This window comes from Coturnix japonica, chromosome 4 (assembly GCF_001577835.2).
Source record: "Coturnix japonica isolate 7356 chromosome 4, Coturnix japonica 2.1, whole genome shotgun sequence".
In the NCBI taxonomy this organism is placed as follows: domain Eukaryota; kingdom Metazoa; phylum Chordata; class Aves; order Galliformes; family Phasianidae; genus Coturnix; species Coturnix japonica.
In genome coordinates this window covers 1,793,026-1,818,498 of record NC_029519.1, presented here as the reverse complement: position 1 = coordinate 1,818,498, position 25,473 = coordinate 1,793,026, and the positions used below count along the sequence as shown (strand labels likewise).

At 62.9% G+C, this 25,473-nt stretch overlaps 3 protein-coding genes across 16 annotated transcripts; 2 read left to right on the top strand and 1 right to left on the bottom strand.

The window, feature by feature from the left end:
* Nucleotides 1-595: 595 nt before the first annotated feature.
* Nucleotides 596-4,254, bottom strand: BMP15 (bone morphogenetic protein 15). The gene is made up of 2 exons (XM_015860035.2): nt 2,554-4,254; nt 596-1,931 (listed from the first exon to the last, which is right to left on the bottom strand). Exons 1-2 carry the CDS (start codon nt 2,897-2,899, stop codon nt 1,165-1,167), a joined length of 1,113 nt encoding a protein of 370 aa, XP_015715521.1. The 5' UTR covers nt 2,900-4,254; the 3' UTR covers nt 596-1,164.
* A 58-nt stretch (nt 4,255-4,312) lies between these two features.
* On the top strand, nt 4,313-12,163 carry SHROOM4 (shroom family member 4). Of its 5 annotated transcripts, none has more exons than XM_015860024.2 (10): nt 4,313-4,512; nt 6,102-6,253; nt 7,039-7,170; nt 7,470-9,075; nt 9,171-9,232; nt 9,326-9,832; nt 10,053-10,427; nt 10,503-10,677; nt 10,872-11,144; nt 11,226-12,163. In XM_015860024.2, the coding sequence occupies exons 1-10, from the start codon at nt 4,387-4,389 to the stop codon at nt 11,493-11,495; spliced, it is 3,678 nt and encodes a 1,225-aa protein (XP_015715510.1). In that variant the 5' UTR covers nt 4,313-4,386; the 3' UTR covers nt 11,496-12,163. The 5 variants fall into 5 exon arrangements, with proteins under 5 accessions (XP_015715510.1, XP_015715508.1, XP_032300138.1 ...); XM_015860022.2 differs by having other exon boundaries at nt 7,428-9,075; XM_032444247.1 differs by lacking the exons at nt 10,503-10,677; nt 11,226-12,163 and having other exon boundaries at nt 7,428-9,075; nt 10,872-11,012.
* Nucleotides 12,164-12,845: 682 nt separating this feature from the next.
* On the top strand, nt 12,846-25,423 carry LOC107312629 (diacylglycerol kinase delta). Of its 10 annotated transcripts, none has more exons than XM_015860247.2 (30): nt 12,846-13,102; nt 13,681-13,900; nt 16,733-16,843; nt 16,923-17,003; nt 17,273-17,377; nt 17,652-17,802; nt 17,897-18,003; nt 18,140-18,265; nt 18,345-18,447; nt 19,741-19,903; nt 19,977-20,085; nt 20,265-20,404; nt 20,486-20,567; nt 20,744-20,835; nt 20,924-21,023; nt 21,543-21,780; nt 21,981-22,082; nt 22,181-22,280; nt 22,354-22,461; nt 22,823-22,919; nt 22,995-23,102; nt 23,193-23,306; nt 23,378-23,512; nt 23,579-23,745; nt 23,819-23,936; nt 24,012-24,098; nt 24,213-24,314; nt 24,385-24,490; nt 24,721-24,851; nt 25,051-25,423. In XM_015860247.2, the coding sequence occupies exons 1-30, from the start codon at nt 12,861-12,863 to the stop codon at nt 25,123-25,125; spliced, it is 3,720 nt and encodes a 1,239-aa protein (XP_015715733.1). In that variant the 5' UTR covers nt 12,846-12,860; the 3' UTR covers nt 25,126-25,423. The 10 variants fall into 10 exon arrangements, with proteins under 10 accessions (XP_015715733.1, XP_032300297.1, XP_032300296.1 ...); XM_032444406.1 differs by having other exon boundaries at nt 24,370-24,490; XM_032444405.1 differs by having other exon boundaries at nt 24,198-24,314; nt 24,370-24,490.
* Nucleotides 25,424-25,473: the final 50 nt, after the last annotated feature.

Genomic DNA, 25,473 nt, shown 5'->3' with positions numbered 1-25,473 from the left:
TCCGAGCTGCCTCAAAGCTCGGCCTCCTCTAGGATCCGAATCTTGGGGGATACTTACAGTAAGTTGTCCACTCGCTCTGCCTGCAGCTTTCGGGAGGCGGTGGCGGCGGAGCGCCGCGCCACGCTCACTACACAGCGGTCAGGACCTGTCACCTCCACGGCAGGTGGGATGGGGTGGCGGGCAGCGCCCCCTGGCGGGCGGAGGCCGCGAAGGGCGGGCGGGGACAGGGGGCCACGTGGGGTCAGCGAGGAGCGGGGAGCGGCGCTCAGCCTGCGGACACCGGGGGACGCTGAGCGCGCAGTAACACTGTGCATCCTGCGGGCCGCACATCGCTATAACCCTCATTGAAGGAGCACTGGGGCACCCACCAGCCCAGTATCCCAGCCCTGGCATCAGCTCCAACACCTCCCAGCTGAACTGGAGACTCCCTCCTCCTCCACGCCGCCACCTGGATTGCAGAGCCCAAGGCACGGGGATGGGAGGGGAACCACTCCTCATGGCACAGCAAAAGGAGAAGTGCGAGGGACACAAAAGGAGGCGGCCGTGCCTTGGTGCGCACCCACAGAGCAGCAATGGAACAAAGCAGCCACCGAGGTGGACTTTAGCAAAATTCAGTCATTTATTTATTAACACAGTCAGCAATAAATAGAGGAAAGCCAGGCTGTGAGCCTGGGGGACACCTTTAGGAACAAGGACAGGTTCAGAGCAGAGCCCAGCCCACAAGGGACAGCAGAGGGAGAGGCAATGGGGTAACACTGCCATCCCCACGTCCCACCAGTTTCCATAGCCATCCCAAGGAAAGACAAGGGGGGGGCTGCAACAAGGGGAGCCCCCAAAATACCCAGGGACGAGATGGCCTGGGGTGCATGGCACTGAGTCCTATGGCAGCAGGTGACAGCATAGAGATGTGCTCTCCACCAGCTTCATGCTCCAGCCCCGACAACAGCCAGCAGTGCAGGACAGAGGGATGCTAAGGGCGGGCTCCCACCTTTAAAATCCTACATACATCTTTTTTAATAAGCTTTCCATAAAACTGTAAAACTTTCCCTCCGAGCATCGCACCGCAGTGGAGACAAACCCCTCTCTATCAAAAACCACAACAACCCCACCCACAAAGCATCAAAATACAGCCAAAAAAGAACATCCAGCTCCAGGCACAGCTTGTTACCGGCAGGTGCAGGACTCTGCAATCATGTTCTCATACTCCTTGTAGAGGATGCTGCCATCATGCTGGATCATCAGGACACTGATGGGGCTGTAGCGATAGGGGACACAGGAGGGCCGGGGGATGTTGGCATCTACCAGGTGGTGGACCAAGTTCTGCACCACGGCATGGTTGGGCGCGTGGTATCCATCACGGAGCAGCCGTGGGCACACTCCCTTACAATAGCGTGGGTTGTAGCGATGGGGAGCAATGATCCAATGGTCCCAACCCAACTGGGCAAAGCTGACGGGGAAGGAGCGCAGGGAACAGTCACTTTTGTCCCCTCCAGCATCCCGCAGGTAACTGGGCAGGTCATGGAGCAGCGTCCCTGCCTCACGCCGGCTGCGCCGAGGCTCCGGTAGCATCCTGCTGTGGGTGTCATTGAGGAAGAGGAGGAGGAAGGGCTCTGCAGGGGACGGCGGGGTGTCCGCAGCAGCTCGGCCGGCTTGCACGCAGATGTGCCGCAGGGTCAGCGTCCCTCCTGAGCTGCTGTTTGCTGGGGATAGATAGGGGGTGATGTCTGCTTCGGTCCAGCCGTGGCAGGATGGGGTGGTGGGGCTAAGCAGGATCGCTGGGGCTTCAGCAGCAGGCAGCAGCTCCACAGCACACAGGAGGCGGCCACGGGGCAGTGGCAGGCTCTGAGTGTAGGCCACGGTGACACGGAGAAGGTGCTCAGCTTCAGGCTGGGTGCCCAGGCGGTAGGTGAGGGGCTGCATGTACCAGCGACCTGCAGGAGGAAAGCAGCTGTCAGCTCCTGCCTGGGGCATCACCTCATCCCACCCCACTGTGCCCAGCATGCACGCTGGGGCCTTTAGCAAATTGTTCCTAGGAAGGGCTCCATTTCTTGTGCCAGGACTGCAATGGGAGCAGAGAGCCAGCAGTGCTTGCAGCTTGAGTACTAAGTGATGCCGATGCCCTTGTTGTCCCCAAGCCAGTGTCTCCAGTTAAGGAGATATCCCATGACCAGAAGCTCCAATAGGCACGAGGAGGACCTGAGCAGAAACAGTAACCCCAAAACAAGGGGGGGGGGGGGGGGGGGGGGTGTCAATGCCAAGTGCTCCGCAAAGCACAGGGAGGAACACACTAAACACCTCCAAGCCAAAGTGGGGATCCCAACACTGCTTCGAAAGGGCAGTGAGGACATGAGCAGAGACAGCATCACCAAGCCAAGGGAAAACTATTTACAGGGCACCAGGAGGACCCAATGACTGACCAATGGCCCCAAGCCAAGGGGGAACCTCACAACCAGGTGCTGCTCCACCAGGGCACAGCATGAATCCAAGCAGCGACTCTAGGACTCACAACAACCCCACCAGCTCCACACACCACATCACCCATTACCACCTTACCTGCCCAGGGCTGTCCCTCATGGGAAGCTGCCTGCACCAGCCGCACGGTATTGGTGCTCAGACTTCGGCCGCGCCGGGGCCGCCCCTCGTGGTCAGCAGCTCGCCGGTACAGCTCCAGCATGTAGCGCAGGGGCTGCCCACTGGCTGCCCCTCCCCTCCAGCCTTGGCTACCCGGAGCGTGTGCCCGCAGTGCTTGCAAGAGGGGCAATGGAGGGGTCTGGCTTGCAGCCCAGGAGAGCAGCACGGTGAGGAGGAGGAGGGCGGCGAAGGGCCGGAGCAAAGCCATGGTGGGTGACAAGGGGTGAGGTGACAGCAGGATTAGGGGAGCGCTGCGGTCATACTTCATGTGTTCCCCTCCAAAGAAATAAAGCAGAAAGAGGTCCCGGGGTGCTGTCACGCTACAGCAGCCATGCCAAAGGATTCAGCTCGGCACAAAGAGAAAAGGGGTGAAGGGGGGGCTCAGCAAAAGGAGTGCAAGACCAGGGCTAAAACCCAAATCCCCCAAAGCAGGGGGCAAAGCCAGCTGGACAAAAGCCTGGCAATGGGAGGGGAGCTTAAAAGTGCCGGGTTAGGGGTGTGGTGGGATGGGGGGGGAAACCAGCTTGCTCAGCCCACCTGCTCCTCACCGGCTTGGTCCAGCAGGGTAATAGGGCTGGGGCCCATGGGACTTTTTAAAGGCATAGTCCTAATTAGGGCTTAAAGGGGCAGGAGCCCCTGAGACCCACATCTAAGTTCTCCTTTCTCAGTGTGACAGCTCTCTGCAGTCCACTGAAGGGTCAGGCTGGAGGAGAGCATCGAGGTGGGCTCACCACAGTTCTGCTCAGCCTGGGGGGCTCATCGGGGCCAGGTGCCTCAGTTTCCCCTGTGGGGGGGTGGGGGGGGGGTGTCCCTGAGCCCGGGGCTGGTGGCACATGGATATAGGGACCCAGAAACCAGTGGCACAGAGCACAGCCAGGTGGTATCTGAGCTGTCACCAGGCTCAGCCTTGTCACCTGCGTGGTCACTTTGAGGCACAGCCTTATGGGGGACACCGTCCCCAAGCCCAGTGACACTCCTGCCATCCCGGCAGAACATCTTGCCCAAAGTGGGCTCCAAGGGCTGGAACAGAGAGGGCAAGGAGGGATACGGGACGGGGACCCAGCAGTGGCACAGGGACAGTGGGGACACCTGGGAAGGTGGGGTGTCCCCAATCCCAATGGCGCAGGGACATCGTGGTGCTGCCGGCGCAGCCGTTTTGGCAGAGAGGCGATGAGTCAGAGCTGCCGGGGGGACGTGGGGTGACGTCCCGGGGGACAGGGCGGGGGCCAGACGGCGGTGCGTCACCCGACCCCTCCCAGGCGCGGTAACGGGTGACACCGGGTGGGACGCGGCGGGGTGCGCCCCTCCATGTCCATCCAGCACAGGCTCCGAGCTGAGCCGTACCGAGCCAAACGGTGCTGAGCCGTGCCAAGCAACTGCGTGCCAAGTTTGTTGTGTGCTGTGCCAAACTGCGCTCAGCTGTGCCAAACTGTGCCACACGGGGCTGAACCGTGCCACCAAGGGCTAAGCTGTGCCACGTTGTGCCAAATCAAACTGTGCCAAGCGCGATGTCCCACGTGTATATCTGAGCTGTGCCGTGCCGTGCCCAGCCGTGCCAACCCTCCTTGTTCTACCGGGACGCTCCGAGCCGCACCGCTCCGATCCCAGCGCAGCCGACGGCTCCGAGCCGTGCCGAGCCGTGCCGGGCGGGGCTGGCTGCGCTCCGCCCCAGCCAGGCGGGGGGGGGGGGGGGGTGTCATTTCCTCCGCCGTGCCGAGCCGTGCCGAGCCGTGCCGGGATGGGGCTGTAGCGGCCATGGAGCGGGCCGAGGGCCGGCCCGGGGCCGTGAAGTTGGTGCATGTGCAGCTTCAGGGCGGCGCGCCCTGGGGCTTCACGCTGCGGGGGGGTCTGGAGCACGGCGAGCCCCTCATCGTCTCCAAGGTAAGATCGAGGGTCCCGTGCCCCCTCCCCCCCCGACGACTCCCTTTCCCCGCTTCCCAGGACTCCCCCCGGGGGCAGGGAGGGCGGAGCGCAGGGAGCGGGAGGAAATTCCTCCGGCACATCCGTTGGGCTGGCGGGGGGGCGGCCGCCCCCGCACCCCTCCACCCCAAAGGAAGGCGATGCCGGGACGGGGGGGGCACCCGTGTCCCCGCTATGCTGCCTCCATATCCTCGAGATGGGACTTTGGGGGAAATTGGGGTCATTCCGACCCCGCTCTTGGCCCATCCGAAGGGTCCGTGCTGGGGGACTGGGTTTGTCGCGGGGGCGGTGGCAGCTGCGCTCCCCTTCCTCTGACCCCCCCACCCTTCGGGTGTCCCCCACCCTACAGTTGTCCCTCACTCTGTTACTGTCCCCTCGTTTTTGGGATCGGGGGGCATTGCCCCAGCGGGACTTGTGCAGAACCCATGGGACACCCCGAATGCATGGTAGGGGATCAGCCCCGTCCCCTTCGCTCGTGCCCCCCCACTTTGTCCTTCCTAGTGTATGTACCCAGGGCCATCCCGCCCCGCTGCAGCGTGGTCTGGCCGGGGGAGCTGGAAAAGTGGCTCCTGTCCCTGCCCTGTGCCCCAGGGGTGTCACCGCGGGGCTGGGAGCCAGTGTGATCCGAGCCTGGGATGGGGACCCCGGAGACGGGTCCTGCCGCTGCGGGAATCGAGAGGGGGGGTCCTCGCCGTGCCGGCCCCCGCCACTGCCGCGTGTGCAGTGCAGACAAAGGGGGCTTGTTCCAGCGCTCTGTGCATTCAGCGAGGGTCCCCCGGGGCGCCCGCAGCCGGCCGAGGGGCGTGCGTGACGGCGGAATGGGGGGCCCCGGGCCCCCATGCTGGAGGAAGGATGGAGGGGGTCCCGCCGTGTAGGTCCTGCCCTGCGGTGGGCTCGGCGTGGTTTCCATCAGGTATTCCTACCAGCCGACTTGGTGCCACCATTAGGGACCAGAGTGAACGCTGCGGTTCGGCTGCCCAGCTCGGCGAGCGCTCCGCTGCCTCTTGGTCCCCAGCTCTGCCCCTGGGGGTGCTGGGGAGCGGCGGAGGGCCCCGGGCAGTGGGGCTGGCAGCCACCCAGGCGGGTGCTGAGGGCGCTGTGCGCAGAGCCCGTCCCACTGCCGGGCAGGGTGGGGAGCCCGCGGGCAGGGTGGGCGCCCGGTGGTGGCGTGCCACCCCATAGGTGGCTTTGGGGACCCCGTGGAACCCTCCGGGAATGGGTGCAGAGCTCTGTGCTGGCTGTTTTCCCCGTAAACCTTCAGGCGGGCAGCAGAGCAGCATCCTTACGGGGCTGAGAATGAAGCCCCTATGGGTGATGGGCACAAAGAGCCCTTGTGCTGCCCGCGCCCGCAGGGGAATCTGCTGGGACGAGACATTTTTCTTCCCCCTCCTCCTTTCCCTGTGCCCTTTCTTAGCTCAGAATTTCATGTGACTGGGGCGGACACCGCAGATCTCTTGCATTCACAGCGGGGTGCTTGTGCTGAAGGCACCATCGGGGTGTGTGGGGCAGCTTTTGGGTTGGTGCTGCCCTGCTGCCTGTCTCTCGCCCAGGTGGAGGATGGGGGGAAGGCAGCCCTGTCCCGGAGGCTGCAGCCCGGTGATGAGCTGGTGAACATCAGCGGGACCCCCCTGTACGGCTCCCGCCAGGAAGCCCTCATCCTCATCAAGGGCTCCTACCGCACCCTCAAGATGATCGTCCGCAGGTTGGCACGGGGATGGGGAGGGGGTCTGGGTGTGGGGTCACCCCTAGCATCACTCCTGGTCCTTGCAGTGGGGGGGGCAGGTCCCAGCCTGGTGCCCTCTGCTCACCGCCCCCTTTCTGGGCGGTATCTCCAAGCTCTCCCTTCCTGCTTGCCTGGGGAAGGAAGGAGAGGCAGTGCTGGTCCCCCCCCAGAGCCCCCCCCACCCTGCAGCCACTCTGTCGGTTGCTCGCAGCCGGGCTACAGCACTGGGGGGCACAGAGGGTCGTGGGTCGTGCCGCCGCTGGGGCACAGCCTCATCCATGGTGAGTCTGAGGGTGCCAGGGGGTGGGGTAAGGGACCCCCATGCCCTCCCCTCATATCCCATTCCCTTCCCTGCCCAGGGAGCGGGGCAGCCCCATGGATGCTGTAGCTGATGGATGGCATTTGTGGGGTGCAGGGGGTGGCATCATCCCTTCTATCCATACGGAAGCACTTAGGAGGGGCTGGGATGGGGTCACAGGGGTGTCCCCATTGTCCCTTCACCAGAGTCCAGCGGCTGAAGCCAGGAGGGCTGAGCTTGTGCTGGACTTGGGAGGAGAATGCTCAGCTGTGCCCTGTGCCAGGACCCTGTGCACCATACCTGGGATCCCTGTGCCCCCCCCCCCTCACTGCTGCCCCCCTTAGATGGGCTTTGGCCTGGGGGTAGGGGGGTGGGCAGGAAACCCCATAGGAAGTGACTTCAGCCCCGGTTCCTCGGCCCGGCTTCCTCCCCATTCTTGTCCTCTCCTGCTGTTGCTCTTGGCAAGGAGGAGCGTGCCCGTCCTCCGGCCCCATTCCTGGCACATGGCCAAGCTCGCCGAAATCCGCCCCGACGCCCCAGCCATGCACTGCCCCCCCGATGCCTTCAGCCTCTCCTGGCCCTCGGGTTGTGATGTCAGGTAAGAAAACATGGAGGGGTCCCGGCTAGGGGGAGAACGGGGAGGGGTTCCCCAGGCTGCCCCACACCTCGGGTTCGCCACTGCCCTGTTTACTGCTGGCAGGAAGGGGTGGTGGCTGTGCTGGAGGCAGCCAGGAGGTGACGAGTCCCGGTGCCACGCATTCCCCATGTCCCCTGGGCAGCTGTTGTGCTGACCTGAACCTGGGGGTTGTATGCTCCCCTTCGGGGACACTGACGGCACCGTGACGCTGCTGGCAGCGAGCTGTCCCTGCAGTGGAACCCACTGTCCCGGCACTGCAGCACAGACCGGAGCAGCTCCATCGGGAGCATGGAGAGCCTGGATCAGCCTGGCCACGCTTACTACGAGGGCACGCCGTCACCTGTTGAGCACCACAGTAAGCGGGACTCGGCTTACAGCTCCTTCTCAGCCAGCTCCAACACCTCAGACTGTGCCTTATCCCTGCGCCCTGAGGACGCCGCCGGCCCTGAGGGACCCTGCAAGCCCCCAGACCCCCGCTACCTGCAGACGGGTGCTGAAGGAGCAGAAGCACGGCACGCCACCCGGCACCCCGTGCCCCCACAGCCCCCGGTGCGCAGAGACAGCCTGCGAGCATCCCCAGCCGGTGGCACGGACCGCCGCCGTGTGCCAGTGCCAGCCACCCCGCTGCACGCCCAGGGGAGGTGGATCTCTGACACCTTCCTGTGCCAGCGGGACAAGGACGGCGAGGGGAGCAGCGGGAGGATGCCGGCAGCGTGTCCCCCCAGGGAGCACCTCTCTGCCGATCAGTACTACATGCTGAGCTCCCACCCTGACCACTGCGCTGGGGACAGCGGGGACCGGTCCTACCTGGAGAGCAGCGCTCACCGTGTGCCGAATGCAGGGATGGAGACAGCGGGGGACCTCGTGCAGCTGTCCCCTCTGCAAGGCCATCGTCACAGCGCGCCCGAGCAGCTGCTGGCCTCCCAGCTCCGTGCCCTCCATGTGAGCACCGGCAGCGGGCGCGCATCCCCCGCATCCCCAGCGCCTGATAACCACCGCTGGACCACGTCCCCGCTGCACACCGAGCCCCGCGAGACAGGCGGGCTCAGCCCTGCACCCAGCACTGAGGGCCTGGCAGAGGAGCAGCGGGCAGGGGGTCGGCGTGGTGGGGGTCCCCCGAACCGCTCAGCTCACTTTCGACGCCGCAGCGAGCGCTTCGCCACCAACCTGCGCAATGAGATCCAATGGCGCAAAGCACAGCTGCAAAAGAGCCGGGGACCCGGAGCGCAACTGCGGAGCGAGGAGCCAGTGGAGGAGGCAGAGGAACCCACAGAGGGCTCACCCAGCCCTGCACCCAGCGAGGACAGCAGGAGCTGTGTGGGGGACACGCTGCCGGGCCCTGAAGTTGAGCGGGCAGCACCCAGCCGGGGCCGCTGGCGTTGGTCTCCGGAGCGCAAGCTGCAGCCGCAACGCTCACCCAGCCCCCGTGAACACAAGGGTGCCGAGGAAGCCGTCCTCCTGCCCTTTGCTGACCGACGCAGATTCTTTGAGGAGAGCAGCCGCCCCGCGCCTGCCTGGCATGGAAAACCCCAAAAAGCGGCCGAGCCTGACCCTTTCCCATCCACTGAGCTCCGTGACGCTCGTCGCATATCTGGACCCTACAGCGAGTGCTGCCGGGAGCAGCCGCCCTACTACAAGGTGCTGCCGAGGCACGGCGAGCTGGAGTATCTGCGGGGCTGCCCCTATCCCTATGGGGCTCCCCCTGGGATGCACGAACCTTGCCGTTACTGCACTGGGGAGATGTGCCCGGCGCTTCTGCCCCACGGCCATGCCTACCGCTGCCACCCCTGGGCACGCTGCCCCGACTGCTGCTGCACGCCACGGGACGAGAGCAGTGCCTGGGCACCCCGAAAGGCCTTTATGCCGGTGAGTGAGCCGTGTGCTGGGGATTTGGGGTTGAGTGTGGGCTCCTGGCTTGTTGGATCCTACTTGATTCCTGCCGTCACTCCATCCCCACACAGGAATTTCCCCGGGAGGACTGGGAGCCGCCGGCGATAAGCAGGAAAACCAACCAGTCCATTGGGTGAGGTGTGGGGCTTAGGGCCTGCATGCACCGCCATGCATTCAATGGGGTAGGCATGATCAAGGGGTGACTTCTTGGTGCTTTTCTCCCCAGTGAGCTCACCCACTACAAACCGGGCTTCCAGCGGCTCGGACCCTTCCGGCCCTCCTTTGAGAGCTCTGAGCCTGAGTGGCCACCTTGCTACCGCACTACGTCCACGCACGATCTGTCCTGGGATGGCGAGCGTCTGCCCCGCTCCCCTGAGCCTCCCCCAGAGCCTCTGCACCGCCCGCTGCGTGGCCGAGCCTTCTCTGAGAGCCACCTCAACCTGGAGCCCTCCAGCCCCCGTGCCCGCAGGGACTTCCTCCGGGTGCAGTCAGAGGCTCCAGGTTTACCCAAAAAAAAGGGTCCCCCTCCTCCCCGCCCGCCTCCACCCAACTGGGAGCAGTACAGGTTGCGCCGAGCATCACAGCATGCCAAAGATGGCTCTGGATCCAGCACGGCCCTGCCACCATCCCGTAGCATTGCTGAAGCTGTGCGGCAGCGGACGCGCAGCCTGGCTGCTGAGACCCCCCCTGGCCGCTCCCATGGGACGCCGGAACCTGAAGCTGAGCTGTGCAGGTGGGTGCTGTGGGGACCTCGGGGACACCTCCTCACTTTATGGGATTGGGGACCGTACTGTCCTTCGGAGGATGGTGTCGGCATCTCTGTCATTTGGCCTGGGTGGGATGCATGGGGACCCTTCTCGGTGGGGTTTGCAGATGGGGAGTGGGGTCCCTGAGCTTTCCATCCCCTCCCTGCATGTTCCCATGCAGTGATGTTCCCACCACTGTGTCCACAGGGTCAGGGAGGAGTGCTCAATATCAAAGGAACCCTGGGAGCAGGAGGGTCCCCCCCAAAGGCTCAGCCGGGGCCGGGAGAGGGGCTGGTCCAGCGAGTGTCCCCTGCCTGCCCCCAGCCCCGTGGGCACCCCAGGGGGACCCCATTCCCGCAGCCCTGAGGAGCCCAGCACCCAGGGAGGACGGCCCCAACCCCGCCGCATGAATTCAGAGGAGCTGCTGTGGGATGTGGCAGGCCGGGACCGCTCCTTGGCCTGCATCTTGGTGTCCCCTCCGGTCACCACTGCCACCGTTATGGGTGAGCTGCTGGCAGCAGGGGACCGCCAGGCATGGAGGGAGCGGATCCAGCAGGATTGGCACCAGGAGCCGCAGGACAGGTAGGGATGGCACCTTGTGTCTCCTGGGTGCAGGGGGATGGTGGTGTCCTCGTCACTGAGTCCCTGTGCCCGCAGGCAGGGCTTCGAGCCCATCTCGCCTCCCCCTGGGGCCACTGGCAGCCCCCCCTCCTACACAGCATATTATGGCAAAGCTGAGCTGCTGGGCAAGGTGAAGGAGCTGCCGAAGGTGGCAGAGGGGAGCTCAGAGGAGGAGGAGGAGGAGTTGGAGCGGGAGCTGGTGGAGAAAAAGGTAACAGGGACTGGGGTGTCTGGGTGGAGGATGTTGGCTGCACCGCTCCATCTGTGCAGGAGTGCTGGCTGCAGGGTGAAAAGATCGGTGCAAGGATGCTCCATCCACGCAAGGCTGCTCGCTGCATTGCCGTGCTGGCATCCCTGCTCCCTAACTTTGGTCCCCAACCCTATCTGTCCCCATCCCCCTGACAGCTGCAGCTGGTGGAGAGCCTGAGCCGCAAGCTGGCGGTGCTGCGGGAGGCGCAGCGGGGACTGCAGGAGGACATCAGCGCCAATGGGGTGCTGGGTGAGGAGGTGGCAGCCCGCCTGCAGGCACTCTGCACGCCCGGCGAGTTCGACAAGTACCGCCTCTTCGTGGGGGACCTGGACAAGGTGGTCAACCTGCTGCTGTCCCTGTCGGGCCGCCTGGCGCGGGTGGAGAACGCGCTGAACGCTCTGGGGCCACACGCTGCCTCCGAGGATAAGGTGAGCAGTGGGAATGGAGCTGGTGAATGGGGTCGGGCTGCAGCGGGGCCGTGGGACCCACATCTTGGGTGTTATCCATAGGTGGCCCTGAGGGAGAAGCAGCGGCTGCTGGCGGCGCAGCTGGAGGATGCCAAGGAGCTGCGGGAGCATGTGGGGCGGCGGGAGGAGGCGGTGGGTGCCATGGTGGCTCGTTATCTGCCCCCCGAGCAGCTGCAGGACTACCGGCACTTCGTCAAGATGAAGTCGGCGCTGACGGCCGAGCAGCGCGAGCTGGACGAGAAGATCAAGCTGGGGCAGGAGCAGCTGCGCTGCCTGCGGGAGAGCCTCGGCCAGGCACCCACCAGCTGCTAGCCCTGCCCATCCATCCGTCCATCCATCCATCCATCTGTCCGTCCACCCACCCACCCATCCGTCCATCTCGTTTACTTTTTCACATATTTATTCTCCAGGCTGACCATTTGACCCATGGGATGGGCATCACTGCGTCCCCCATCCCGCCACGTGCCTTCAACCCCGTGCCTCAAAGGGTTAAGCCCTCTTGTCCCCGCGTCCATCCGTTCTGTCCGGCTCTGTGTGTCCATCTGGTCTGTCCGGAGGCAGAGGAATGCGGCCTCCTCTTCCTCCCCATTGTGTTGGGAACAATGGCCCTGCTCCCTCAGTTCTGTGTCCCCATTGCCTATGGGGTTACTGAGTGGCGGTGTCGCCCGCATCGGAAGGGAAGAACATGGGGGCAAAATCCCCCCAAGGACAAAACGGGGCTCCCGTCCCCAAATCTGCCCGTGCCGCGGTGTCCCCAAACAGCACTTAGTCCCTCAGCCACCATCTGTCCCTACTGTCCGTCTGTCCCCTCCACGCTCGTTTTGCACAGGGGTTCTGCAGGAGGGGGGACATGGGGACATTGTGGGGAACCGTGCGTGGGGTCACTGCTAGGACCAAAGAGTGCTGTCCCCCCGGGGAGTGGACACGGCGCCCTGGTGCCCGTCACACACTAAAGGAGCAGCAGCTGCTGCACAACTGTCCCACCGTGTCCTGCGTGCTTTGTTACCGCGTCCCCACATGTCCCCAGTGCCGCCGGGCTGAGCTGGGGACAGCGGACCCGAAGGGGTCGGGGTGGGCTCGGGGGGTCGCGGTGTCCCCACGCTGCGAGGGCAGCGCCGGCCGCTGGGTGGCACCCGCGGGGAGGTGCCACGCGTGGGGCGGAAACCCGGAGGGGGGCGGCTGTGCAAGTGTGGGCACGCGTGGGTGAGCGCGGGTGAACCGGGGCTCAGAGCGCACACGTGTGAGCACACAGATACCCAGCGCACGCCCATACGTGTGAGTGAGCGCACACGGGTGGGTGCGTGGACACGCGTGTGAACATCCGCATGGACGTACAGCTGATCGCGTGCACACACGTGGAGTGCACACGCGGGGAGAAAGGTGAACGCATGCACATGCGTGCGCACACGCGCAGGTGAACGGATGCACATACGTGTGCGTGCTCACACATGAATGGATGCACGCGCATACACACACAGGTGAGCGGATGCACACGCCTGTGCCCGGCACCTTTCGTGCTCCCCACGCCCCTGCACGCGTGGGTGGATGCCGACACCCCCGCGGCGCGGTGCACGCTCTCACCTGCTCCCCTCGCGCACTCGTGGGCTGCGTTCCCACGCGCGTGCCCCTCCGCCTCCCCACTCCACGCGCACCGCTCCACGTGGGCGGTGCACACGCATGTGCACGGCGCTGAGTGTGCGCGCGTGCTCGGGGCCGCGCGTGGGCCGCTCGCGCGCGGCGCAGCGCAGCGCAGAGCAGCAGAGCAGCAGAACGGCAGAACGGCAGCCGGTGCAGGCTGAGGCTTGCAGCGCAGGGGCAGGGCCGGGGCTGCCGTGCAGAGGCGTCGTGCTGGGGGGGCCGGGGGGTGCACCGCGTCCTTGCACCGGCATCGGCATCGGCGGCGGCTCCGGGCTGCAAAGGTGCGTGCCGTGGGTTTTTAAATGGGGGGGGAAGGTGGGTGGGGGGAGTCGGGTGCGCGGATCTGCGGTTGGATTTAGAGGGGGGAGAGCGGTGGGGGGGCTGCACTGCGGTGCTGCTGCTTTGCTCCCCCCCTCCAACCCCCCCCATCCCATCATAAATCGGCAGCCCACGCTTGGTGCTCGAGAGGGAAGGAGGCAGAGCGTGTAGGGGAGGTGGGGGGGGCTGCAGTGGGTGCCCTGCCATGCAACCAGGTGGGTGCCCCCACCCCCCCCACACTCCATATGGGGAGCCCCCATCCCATCCTGGAAGCCCCTCATCCCTTCCTGAGGTGGGAGAGCCCCCCCCTTCCCTGCAGCACACCCCAGGGACAGGCACCCACAGGTGGGGGCTGCGGGGTGGGGGGCAGCACCCCAACGGCACCGGGTGGCAGCAGGAGGACCAAGCGATGGGGCACCTAAACAAGGAGAAACGCTAGAGGGAACGGGAGAAGTTGTGCACCCCAATGGCTCCATCCCCACGGATTCCCACCTCGCGGGGGCTCTGTGCCCCATCTCAGGGCCCCATCTCCCCACCTCAGGGCCGTCCCCCCCCCCCCGAAGATGGCCGAGAAGCTGGTGGCCGGCGACCTGTTCCTGCGGCAGGCACGGGAATCCGTGTCATCCCTGGACTCGGACAAGCTGTCCCCTGTGTCCCCCGAGGCGGGCGGTGAGGAGTCGTCAGACAGCGAGGGAGAGCAGGAGGGCAGCACCCACAAACTCATCCGGAAGGTGTCCACCTCAGGGCAGATGCGGAGCAAGGTGAGGGGACTCCCACCTCCTGTCAGCCCCGACCCCAAATCTGCCTTTTATTTCCTCCCAGCTGTGGTTACGGGTTGGCAGCTTGTGTGTGGCGTGACATTTTGGTAGGTCCTATAAAAATATGGGGTGCTGCTATGGGGACAGGAGGCCGATGTGGGTCTGGGGGTGGCAGAGCTCCCGGTGCTGCTTGGGATCGCTGGCTCTGTGCTGTGCTATGCATGGTGGTGTCATGGGATCCTTCTGTCCCCCAGGCTGGGTGGCAGCATCCAGCACTTCATCATGCAGGAGGCAGTGCTGGAAAGAGAGCATATATGGCATACAGTGTGACCCCTGGGCAGCCATATGGGGGGGCAGCACCCCCCAGCCCTAATTAGCACAGAGTTAATGAGGGAGAACCCACTGGTTCCCGAGAGATGCCTGGCTTAGCAGCGAGGAGGGGAGACCTATTTTTGGGTGCCCTCAGCCATCCCTGCTGCTGATAACAGGGTGACTACTGAGGTTTTGGGGTCCCCACCCCCCACCTTTTGGGGTTCAGCATACCTCCATGTGGCAGTGATATCTCCCCTGGGGACAGGACAGGGCAGGCATCCCACCCCATCCATGCTGCATCCATCCCCATCAGCGTGCACCCCAAATACCAGCCCCATCCCCACCCCCATCCATGCCAGCCCCCCGTCCCCCACACCCCAACTCGTGGGCTGTAATTGCGGGGCACCCTGTGGGGCGCTTTGTGCCGGCCCTGGCGCGGAGGCGTTGAGGCCATTGTGCTCTGTGACAACGACAGCTGCCAGGCGCAGGTGCCCCTGCAGGGCTAAATGGCCCCGGTGCAGGAGGGGGGTTGCTGCCACCCCCTCCTCCTCCTCCTCACTGGGGCTGAGGGCTGCCGGTTCCCCGGAGGGATGTGGGCTTCAATGGAGAACTGGGGATGGGAATGTCCCCCACCACTGGCAGAGCAGTCCTGGGGTGTCACCCTGGGGTGTCACCTGCTGGAGTAACTGAGGGGACAACGCTGGTGGGGCTGGGCTGAGAAGTGTCACCGCAGAGATGCTGGGCTACAGTTCATCTCTGGGAGCTGATGGCAGCTGCCTGTGTGCATTGGGGTCCCCCCGTGTGCTTGAGGTGGTTCCATGTGCCCCTACTCAATTTGGGGGTCCCTCTTTGTACTTTAAGGTCCCCTGTGTTCTTTAGGGGATCCCTTGCAGGCTCTTAGGTCCCCTGTGCACTTTGGGGTCCTCTGCATGCTCTTAAATCACCTGCATGCTTTGGGGACCCTCTATACGATTTTCAGTCCCCCTCATGCCTTGGGGTCTTCTGCATGCTTTGGAGTCCCCCTGCATGCTCCAAGGTCAACTGGATACCTTGGGGTCCCCTTGTGTGCTTCGGGGTCCCCCTATATGCTTTGGGGTTCCCCAATGTGCTTTGGGGTCCTTCTGAATGCCATGTGATCTTTGGGGCTGTCCTACATGCTTTGGGGTTGCCATCCTTTGGGATGATGACATCCCCCATATGCTTTGCAGTCCCCTTGTATACTTTGGGGTCCCCTGCGTGCTGTGAGTTCCCCCCATGGAGACATCCTGATCCCATTGGCCTCTGCTTGGGACCCCATTGGTCAACCTATAGGGATACCACCAGCACCGGAGCCCATCTTTGCCCCAGTGCCCCACATTGCTCCCAGCCTGCAGGGATGTGGCAGGGGATGGAGTGGCAGTGCCTGGGCCACCAAGATAGCCGTGGTGCCAGCAGCCGGATGTCTGTGTGTGCCTCACCCCAACACATGTTCCGTTCTGCACACACTGCATCACTATCCCCCATTAATTCTGCAGCCCCTTTTCAGGCACCGGCACTGAAACCTTGCAGGGGTCCCTGTAGCACCGAGGTTTGGGGGCTGCAGGGCTGCAGGGCATATCCTCGGGGTGCACAGTTGTGGCCGAGCCCGGAAGGGCCCCTTGTGTTGCACAGCTGATAAGGTTTGCAGCCACCCACAGCCTGTTGCGTGCACCCCAACCCTGCTGGCATTCTGGGGGTGCGGGGTCGGACCCGCCAGATCCCTCTGCGTGCTCATGGGGTGATGCTGGTGAGATGCAGGTTGGTGCGGTGATGCGTGCTGAGCCGCCTCTCCTCCTCTTTCTTTTGGGGCTTTTGGCTCCGATTTGGGCTGTTTTGATGTGGGGGTGGGGGTGGAGAGGGCTCTGCTTTTTGGGTTGAGCAGCCAGGTCACATCCTGCCCAAGCCCTGCATTGCCCGGAGCTGCTCCCGCTGCGGTGCTGGCACCCTCCCTGCAGGATCGTGCTGCCCGCCTGGCCCCCGGCCACGCTGAGCTGGGCTGCAGTGCTGGCTCTGACCCCGCTATGCCTGCACCGTGCTGCAACCCCTGCTTCCAGGCATTAGGATCACCCCGTGCCCCCCTGCTCCTTCCCACCTGCAGCCCACTGCATCCCCCTGCACACCACCAGCAGCAGGTCCCCGTGTGCCGTACTCCTCACTGTTAGGAGCTCACTGTGTCCCCTCACTTCTCCCCCCCACCAGGAACTCCCCACCATCCCCCTGCATCCCCCATTCCTCACCATTACAACTACCCACACCCCAACGTTCGTTTCTATCATAAAGCTACCCATGTCTCCTTGCTCCTCACCAGCAGGATCCCCCTCTCCTCACATCACCGTGACCCCTCATGTCCCTCTGTCACCCCCTGCACCCCCATACCCATCACCTTCAGGATTCCTCAATGTTCCCTCATCATCACCGTGCATCCCCTTGTCCCTGTGATCATTATTGCCATCCTCTGTCACTGGGTGGGGGCTCCTGGGAGCTGATGTCCCAATGCCCCTGCAGAAGAGTGTGAAGGAGGGGCTGCTGCTGAAACAGACGAGCTCCTTCCAGAGATGGAAGCGGAGATACTTCAAGCTGCGGGGCCGGACTCTCTATTATGCCAAGGATGCTAAGGTGGGTTGGGGGGGTTCTGAGCCTCCACCGAGCTGGGTTTGGGTTTGTGGCAGTATTGAGCCCTGCTTTGTTCCCACAGTCCCTGATCTTTGACGAGGTGGATCTGTCTGATGCCAGCGTGGCTGAGAGCAGCACTAAGAACGTCAACAACAGCTTCACAGTGAGGCGGAGACTTTCTGTGGGGTTTGGGTGGGCTGCCGTGGGATTTGGGTGTCCTGATGTGGGGTTTGGGTGGGCTGCCGTGGGATTTGGGTGTCCTGATGTGGGGTTTGGGTGGGCTGCCGTGGGATTTGGGTGTCCTGATGTGGGGTTTGGGTGGGCTGCCGTGGGATTTGGGTGTCCTGATGTGGGGTTTGGGTGGGCTGCTGTGGGGTTTGGCTCTCTGTGGGGTGGCCTTGCAATGGGCTGTGGCACTGTGGCTTGTTGCAGGTGATCACACCATTCCGCAAGCTCATCCTGTGTGCCGAGAACCGCAAGGAGATGGAGGACTGGATTGGGGCCCTGAAGTCAGTGCAGAAGTGGGAGATCCACGAGGTGGGACGGCTGTGGGGTCAGGGTGTGGGTCCCCAGGGCTCGCAGTGCTGGGATGATGTGATACTGGGAGGGACTGTTGGGATATTGGGATGCTGGGATGGACCAAAGGGACTGTGAGATGCTGGAAGGGACCTCTGGGATGCCAGGATAGCAGGATACTGGGAAGGACTGCAGGGATGTTGTGTTGCTGGGGAGAACTGCTGGGATAGCAGGGTGCTGGGAAGGGCCACTGGGATGAGGGGGGACCTGTGGGGTGACAGGGCTGTGGCTGCAGCCGGGCTGTGCCCCACAGGCCACGCAGTTCAACATGGAACACTTCTCAGGGATGCACAACTGGTACGCCTGCTCCCATGCTCGACCCACTTTCTGCAACGTGTGCCGCGAGGCGCTCTCGGGGGTCACCTCTCACGGCCTCTCCTGTGAAGGTGGGCACACAGGGGACCCCTGGGTCAATGGGGTGGGGGGAGGTGGGATCAGGGGCCGTCCTCAGCCCTCACCTGCTCTTCCAAACCCCACAAGTGTGCAAGTTCAAAGCTCACAAGCGCTGCGCCGTCAGAGCCACCAACAACTGCAAGTGGACCACGCTGGCATCCATCGGCAGCGACATCATCGAGGATGAGGATGGGGTGAGCAACCCCACTGCGGGGACACCATCACCGGGCGGGCGTGGGTGGGAGCTGACACCAAGTGGGACATCCCCTCACCTGTGGCTCCTGGGTGCACAGAGTGGTGGCTGAGGAGTGACAGTTGTCCCTGCTGCAGGTGGCCATGCCCCACCAGTGGCTGGAGGGGAACCTTCCTGTGAGCGCACGCTGTGCCGTCTGCGACCGGACCTGCGGCAGCGTGCGGAGGCTGCAGGACTGGCGGTGCCTCTGGTGCAAAGCCATCGTAAGGATGTGTCCCCCCCCATGTCCCCTGGGGACAGTGAGGCTGCGGGATGTCCCACAGCTCACACAAATGCCCCCAGGTACACAGTGCCTGCAAGGAGCAGTTCGGAAAGAGGTGCCCCCTGGGGCAGTACAAAGTGTCCATCATCCCACCCACTGCCCTGAACAGCATCGACTCTGATGGTGAGTTGGGAGGGGATGCACCGTGGCTGTGGCATCAGTAGGTTCCAAAGTGAACGCCACCCAGGGATGTTCCCGCACCGCTTCCCTTTCCCTATCTGCTTCCCTTATCCGGAGGGGTCCAGCTGGCCTCCGCCAAGCAAAATCTGTTCCTCTCCTCCGGATATTTCTTCTGGTGTTCTTTAATGATTTCCACCACTCCGCTCAGCCGGTGGCTCATCTGCTGCTCGTTACTCATCGGGATGCTGTCAGGGCAACCGTCACACGCTTCTCCTCCCTCCTCGGAGCCATGTCTGCTCCATCCAACCCAGGGACTGGGACTGGGGTGGCCAAGGTGTCCCTGAGCCGTCCGTGGGCCTGCCCCATCCATCCTCTGCTGTGGGCACGTCGCATTCCACATCTCATTTCTTTAAAAGCGTACTGCTGGCTGCCAACCTCCCTGAGTCATCTGCAGAGCTGGGGGGGGCATGGCAGCCTCTGGCAGTGGCTGTTCCCCAGGAGCCACCAAATGCCACTAAATTTGGGTGGGGATTCCCCACCTGGTTCTGCTGGGCCAGTCCCTGCAGTGAGGGACAGACCCCTCTGTGCCCGTTGCTGTGGTTGCAGCTTGGGGACAGGAGCCAGCCCACTGACTCACTGAGCCTGCAGGAGCAGTGCTGGAGGAACCAGACTTGGCCCATGTGCTGCCCTGGCACAGCCTTGCCTGTCCCTGGCCCCATTCCCATTCCCATCCCATCCCATCTCCTTCCCCATCTCCATTCCATCCTCATTCCCAATTTCCTCCCATCTCGACTCCCATCCTCATTCCTATCCCTGTCTCTATCCCATACCATCTCCATTCCGTCCCCAACCCCATCTCCATGCCCATGTTTCTCCCCATCCCCATCAGATACCATCCCATCTGTATCTCTTCTCCTCCTCCTCCTCCTATCCTCCTTCTCCTTCTCCTATCCTCTTCTTCTCCATTCCCATTCCCATCCCCTTCCTATCTCATTCCCTGTCTCCATCCCATCCCACCGCATCTTCATTCCATCTCCAACCCCATCTCTGCCTTTCCCCATTCCATCCCATCCAACCCCATCCCATCCCATCAACATCCCATCCCCATCTCCATCTCATCCCACCTCCATCTCCTGCTCCTCCTCTTCCAACCCCTCGCCATTCCTGTAGCCCTCTGCTTACTCTTCCCCCTGCCTATAGGGCTGGATGCAGTCAGGGCATCTTTTGATCTCCGGAGGTGCCTCCTTCAATGCCCTCAGGGTTGTGGACAGTGCTCATGTCTGTGTGTCCCCACAGGGTTCTGGAAGGCCACCTGTCCCTCCTCCTGCTCCAGCCCCCTGCTGGCCTTCGTCAACTCCAAGAGTGGGGACAACCAGGGCGTCAAGTTCCTGCGCAAGTTCAAGCAGTTCCTCAACCCTGCCCAGGTCTTTGACCTCATGAATGGAGGCCCACACCTGGGGTGAGTGCTGGCACGGGGGTGTCACTTGCAGGAGCCCAGTGGGACTCCACAGCCCCCTCTGCCCCTTTTCCAGGCTGCGCCTCTTCCAGAAGTTCTCCACTTTCCGCATCCTGGTGTGCGGCGGTGATGGCAGCGTGGGATGGGTGCTGTCTGAGATCGATGCACTGGGGCTGCACAAGCAAGTGAGTGGAGGCAGGGGGACAATGGGGACAATGGGGACAATGGGGACAATGGGCTACCACCTCCCATCTCCATCCCATGGGGACAATGGGGACGTACCCACAGTGATGTCTCCTGCAGCACTGAGGTGTGGGGTACCCACAGGCTAGGTGCAGGGCTGAACCCCATCCCTGTCCTGCAGTGCCAGCTGGGTGTCCTGCCCCTGGGCACTGGTAATGACCTGGCACGAGTGCTGGGCTGGGGCAGCCTCTGTGATGATGACACGCAGCTGCTGCAGATTCTGGAGAAGCTGGAGAGGGCCACCACCAAGATGCTGGACCGGTGAGCTCTGGGGGGACCTGGACACCCCTGTGCGCTGGATGGGGTCAGGGCATTGTGGCATCCCTGCTCTCTGCTTGGCAGGTGGAGCGTGCTGACCTACGAAGCCCCCAAGCAGTCCCCACCAGTCCTGAAGGAGGAGGAGGATGGAGACTCCAACATCCAGGTGGGCACTTCTGGGGATGAGTCCCTGCCACCCTTAAACCAATGTTAGATGGGGGATGTTGTGGGGAGGGAGCACGGTGAGGCTCAGACTGGACTGTGTCCCTGTGCTAAGGGGATGGACGCGGTGCCTTGTCCCCATCCTGATTTGGGACACCCATCCAGCTGTCTTCTCCCCAGGCCCACATCTCCCACTACGCTGACTCCGTTGCCTTCCACCTGGCCAAGATCCTGGAGTCAGACAAGCACTCAGTGGTGATTTCATCTGCCAAGTACGGGAGTGCTGGGAATGGTCTGCTGGGGATGGGTCCCTCCGAGGACACCACCGGTCTCATCACTCTCTGCTACTTCCCTTGTCAGGTTCCTCTGTGGCACCGTCAATGACTTTGTGGCTGAAGTTGGCCGTGCCTACAAGAGGGCAACTGAGAATAAGCAGGAGGCAGAGCTGATGGCCAGAAAGGTGGGCCTGGGGAGGCTGAGGTGGGTAGTGGGGGGCTGCTGGGGGTGTGCGTGCCATGGGAGTGCCCAGTTCTTGGGGTGCCCAGGAAAGTATGGGATACTGAGGCACCTGGGGAGCCCAGAGTACCAGGAAGCTGGGTGCCCAAGATCTTGGGGTCCCAGGCACTTGGACTGCCCTGGCAAACCCAAATACACAGGATTCCCAGTTAAGCATATGATGCCAGAGTGTTCAAGGCTGCCCAAGTGCTCAGGGTACCCAGGGAAGCATGGGGTGCCCAAATATTCAGGATTTCCTGGCACTTGGGTTGCACAGGTAGCCACGAGATGCCCAGGCACTTGGGGTACCTGAGTAAGCATGTGGCATCCAGGCATTTGGGGTACTCAGGCAAGCATGGGATGCTTAAACAGTTGGGTACCCAAGCAAACATAGGGTGTCCAGAACAGCATGGGATGCACAGGCATTTGGGGTGCCATGCCTTGGGGTGCCAGGCACTGAGCTGAGCACGTGGCCACCCCACAGTGTGCCATGCTGAATGAGAAGCTGGACTCACTGGTGAGGGAGCTGACCGAGGAGGCTCAGGCCATCGTGGTCTCCGAGGGGACCCCACAGGGCACCCCGACCGATGCCAAGGAGCTGGAGAAAGGCGGCTTTGCCCCCAGCCCTGTGCCCCGCATCTTCAAATCCAAGGAGCAGCTGATGCTGAGGGCCAACAGCCTGAAGAAAGCCCTGCGGCAGATCATCGAGCAGGCTGAGAGAGGTGAGCGGGTGGCACAGGGAGGGGCCGTGCCTCAGTTTCCCCTCTGAATGTTCATCACTGTGCAATCCCAAAGGAGCATCACCACATCTCCTGGGTGATCCAAAGGCTGGGGTGGTGCAATGCTCTGGGGCTGGGGGCAGCTGTTGGGGTGCGGGGAGGGGGTTGCTCTGGCCCCACTGCTATCCTGTGTTTGCCCCCAGCTGTGGATGAGCAGAACAAGCAGACCCAAGCATATCAAGCCACCACAGTCCCCAGCAAGAAGGACAGCTCGGAGGAGCTCAACAAGGAGGAGGAGCGGCTCTGTAAGGCAACCATATGGCACACAGCATCTTTTAGGGTGGGCTTTGAGGGGAGCAATGGGGTGGGCTTACTCAGCAGCTGCCTCCAACCCACCCCGCAGGCTCTCGGCGGGAGACGGTGACCTCGGCCACCTCATCCATCCTCCTGGAGAGGCCAGACACCTTTGGCAGCTTGCAGTTCCCCGAGGACCCCGGTGTGCTGTGAGTTTGGGGTCACCCCAAGGCCCTGTCGGGTTTTTGCTTCGAATCCTGGTGCCAATCCTGCTGCTTTCAGGCACTTCTCAGAGAAATGCGTCATGAACAACTACTTTGGCATTGGCCTGGATGCCAAGATCTCGCTGGAGTTCAACAACAAGAGGGATGAGCACCCAAAGAAGTGCAGGTTAGCTGAGACCCCCCTGGGAATAATATGGGACGCCTGGGTCTGGGTACTGCCCTGCCCAGCTCTGTGGTGCCCATGCTGGGAGGGATTGCTGGGATGGATCACTGGGATGCTGGAAAGGAATATGGGGATGCCAGGGAAGACCACTGGGATGCCAGGATGGATTAAAGGGTTGCTGAAAGGGATCATTAGGATGCCAGGAGGGACCACTGGGTTGCTGGAAGAGACTACTGGGATGCCAGGATAGTGGGATGATGGGAAGGACCACTGGGATACTGAGATGGACTGCTGGCATGTTGGGTGGGATCACTGGGATGCTGTGTGGCTTGTGGCCATTCACCTCCCCCACTGCACCCCGCAGCAGCCGCACCAAGAACATGATGTGGTATGGAGTGCTGGGCACCAAGGAGCTGCTGCAGAGAACCTACAAGAACCTGGAGCAGCGGGTGCAGCTGGAGGTATGGGGCCAGGGCTGGGAGCAGGTCTGGGGCTGGGGCAGTGGGGTGGCCCCCAGGCTCAGCCCTCTCTTGCAGTGCGACGGGGTACCCATCTCGCTGCCCAGCCTACAGGGCATCGCCGTGCTCAACATCCCCAGCTATGCAGGGGGCATCAACTTTTGGGGTGGCACCAAGGAGGACAACGTGAGTGCGAGCTTGGGGTGGGGGCAGAATCCCTCTCTGTCACTGGGGAGGGTGCACTGAGCCCAGTATCATGGGGCCACTCTCGTGCAGAACTTTGGCGCGCCATCCTTTGATGACAAGAAGCTGGAGGTGGTGGCTGTGTTTGGCAGCATCCAGATGGCCGTGTCACGGGTCATCAACCTGCAGCACCACCGCATCGCCCAGGTAGGGCCGGGGGGAGCCCCGCGGGGTGCCACCCTCTGCCAGCCATGGTGCCAGCCCTGCCTGCCCCGCAGTGCCGCGTGGTGAAGATCACCATCCGTGGGGATGAGGGTGTCCCGGTGCAGGTGGATGGGGAAGCGTGGATCCAACCGCCCGGCGTCATCCGGATCCAGCACAAGAACCGGGCGCAGATGCTGACCAGGGACCGGGTGAGCCCCGCGGGATGGGCTGTGGGGCTGTGGGGTGAGCAGGGTGGGACCTCTGTGCCCCCGCAGGCATTTGAAAGCACCCTGAAGTCGTGGGAGGACAAGCAGAAGGGGGAGAGCTACCGGACAGCCACGCGGCCACGGCTCAGCTCGCAGCAGTCCATGGAGTACCTGACCGAGGAGGAGAGCAGCCTGCTGCAGCAGCTGTCACGTGTGGCTGAGACCCTCATTGCCAGGTCAGGATGGGGGCGAGGGGCTGCAAGGGGCATGGGGACACAGCGGCTCCATCCCATCCCATCCTTACTGCAGGATCCGCGAGGCAGCCAAGGCGCACAAAGGTGTGGAGCAGGAGCTGGCACACGCCGTCAATACCAGCACCTCGGCGCTGAGCGATGCGCTCTGCAACAAAGCTGCTGGCACCTCCGAGGTGAGCAGGGCTGGGGGGCCAAACCCCCACCCTTGCATACAGCTGGCTTGATGCTCACCCCCTATGCCCCCACAGTTTCTCAGCAGGAACGCAGCCGTGGAGGTGGTGCTGAGCATCAAAGCTCTCTATACTGAAACCAGAGCATTCCTGGAGGGGAAGGCGGTGAGTGTGGGGCTGGGGACCCCCCCGAGCCCTCCAGCCCAGCTGTCCCCCCCTCCAGCAGGTGGCAGTGGGGCTGGGGACGGTCCCTGTCCCCTGCAGCTGGACTCACTTCAGGAGGAGGAAGCACTGCAGGGCCCCCTGAGCGTGCTGGGCCAGGAGCTGCAGCGGCTGCTGGACATCCACTGGCTGGGACCCATCGCACACCCCAGCGAGGAGGTGGGTGCATAGGGGTGGGGGGGAACGGGCTGTGGGGCTGTAGGGGTGGGCTCAGCCCTGTTTCTTGCAGGAGTGTGCCAGCAGTGCCAATAAGGGCAGCTTCAAGCTTCGACTCAACATCCCCAAGCCCAGGAAGGACAAGGCACAGAAGCAAAAGAGCAACAGTTCACTCCCAGGTAAAGGAGCTGCTCATACAATGGGCTGAGGGATGTACAATGCAATGAGATGAGAAGGGGCTGCAGTAGAGCTCAGCCCCAATGGGAAGCTGATTGGGCAAAGGGAGATGGTTGGATACTCCATGCAGAAGTGAAGGAGCCCCATAAAGAGGTGGGGGGAAAGAAGGGACAGCATATGCCACACATGTGCTGGTGCCCTGCTCCACTTCTGGGCTTTTTCTCTCTTCTAGCAGACAAATGGGGTGCTGAGGAGGTGGCTGCCTGGCTGGAAACACTTGGGTTAGGGGAGTACAAAGAGATTTTTGTGCGGCACGACATCCAGGGCTCAGAGCTGATCCTGCTGGAGAGGAGAGACCTGAAGGTACCACAGCCCTTGTTTCCACCTCCTAGACCTCCAAACAAGAGAGCACTGTGCCCCCATCCCTCCTTCAGCCTCATTGTCCCTTATCAGTGGGGACGTGGTGGGGAGGGAGCTGGCTCCAGCCCCTGGTTCACCAGTATCATTCCCGTGCTCCTCCCATGGGAGCAAGGCTTTGCAGCTTCTCTCTCCCCCATCATAGGACCTGGGCATCACCAAAGTTGGCCACATGAAGAGAATCCTGCAAGCCATTAAGGAGCTCAGCAACCCACCCTAGGCTGCCAGGAGCTGGGGGGCCTGGGTCCTTGCTGTCCCCTATGTGTGTGTGGAGCCCTCCTTTCTTTCCCCCCGCCCCTCGCTTGCCTTGCTTTGTCTGTTTGTCCCCCAGCATCCCTGGAGCTGCTGCTTCTCCCTGAGCTTTGGGGGCTGGAGGCACCAATGGTGCAGGGTCACTACAGGAGCCAGGGAGCTGGGCTGCAGTATGGAGCCAAAGCAAAAAGATCTCCCCTTTTCCCTACATCGGTATTTATCTGTGTAAATATTTGGAGAAAAGATATTTATTGCTGCTGCTGGTATCAAGCCACTGCCTGGGGACAGAAAGGGGATGGGACCCGGACCCTTCTAG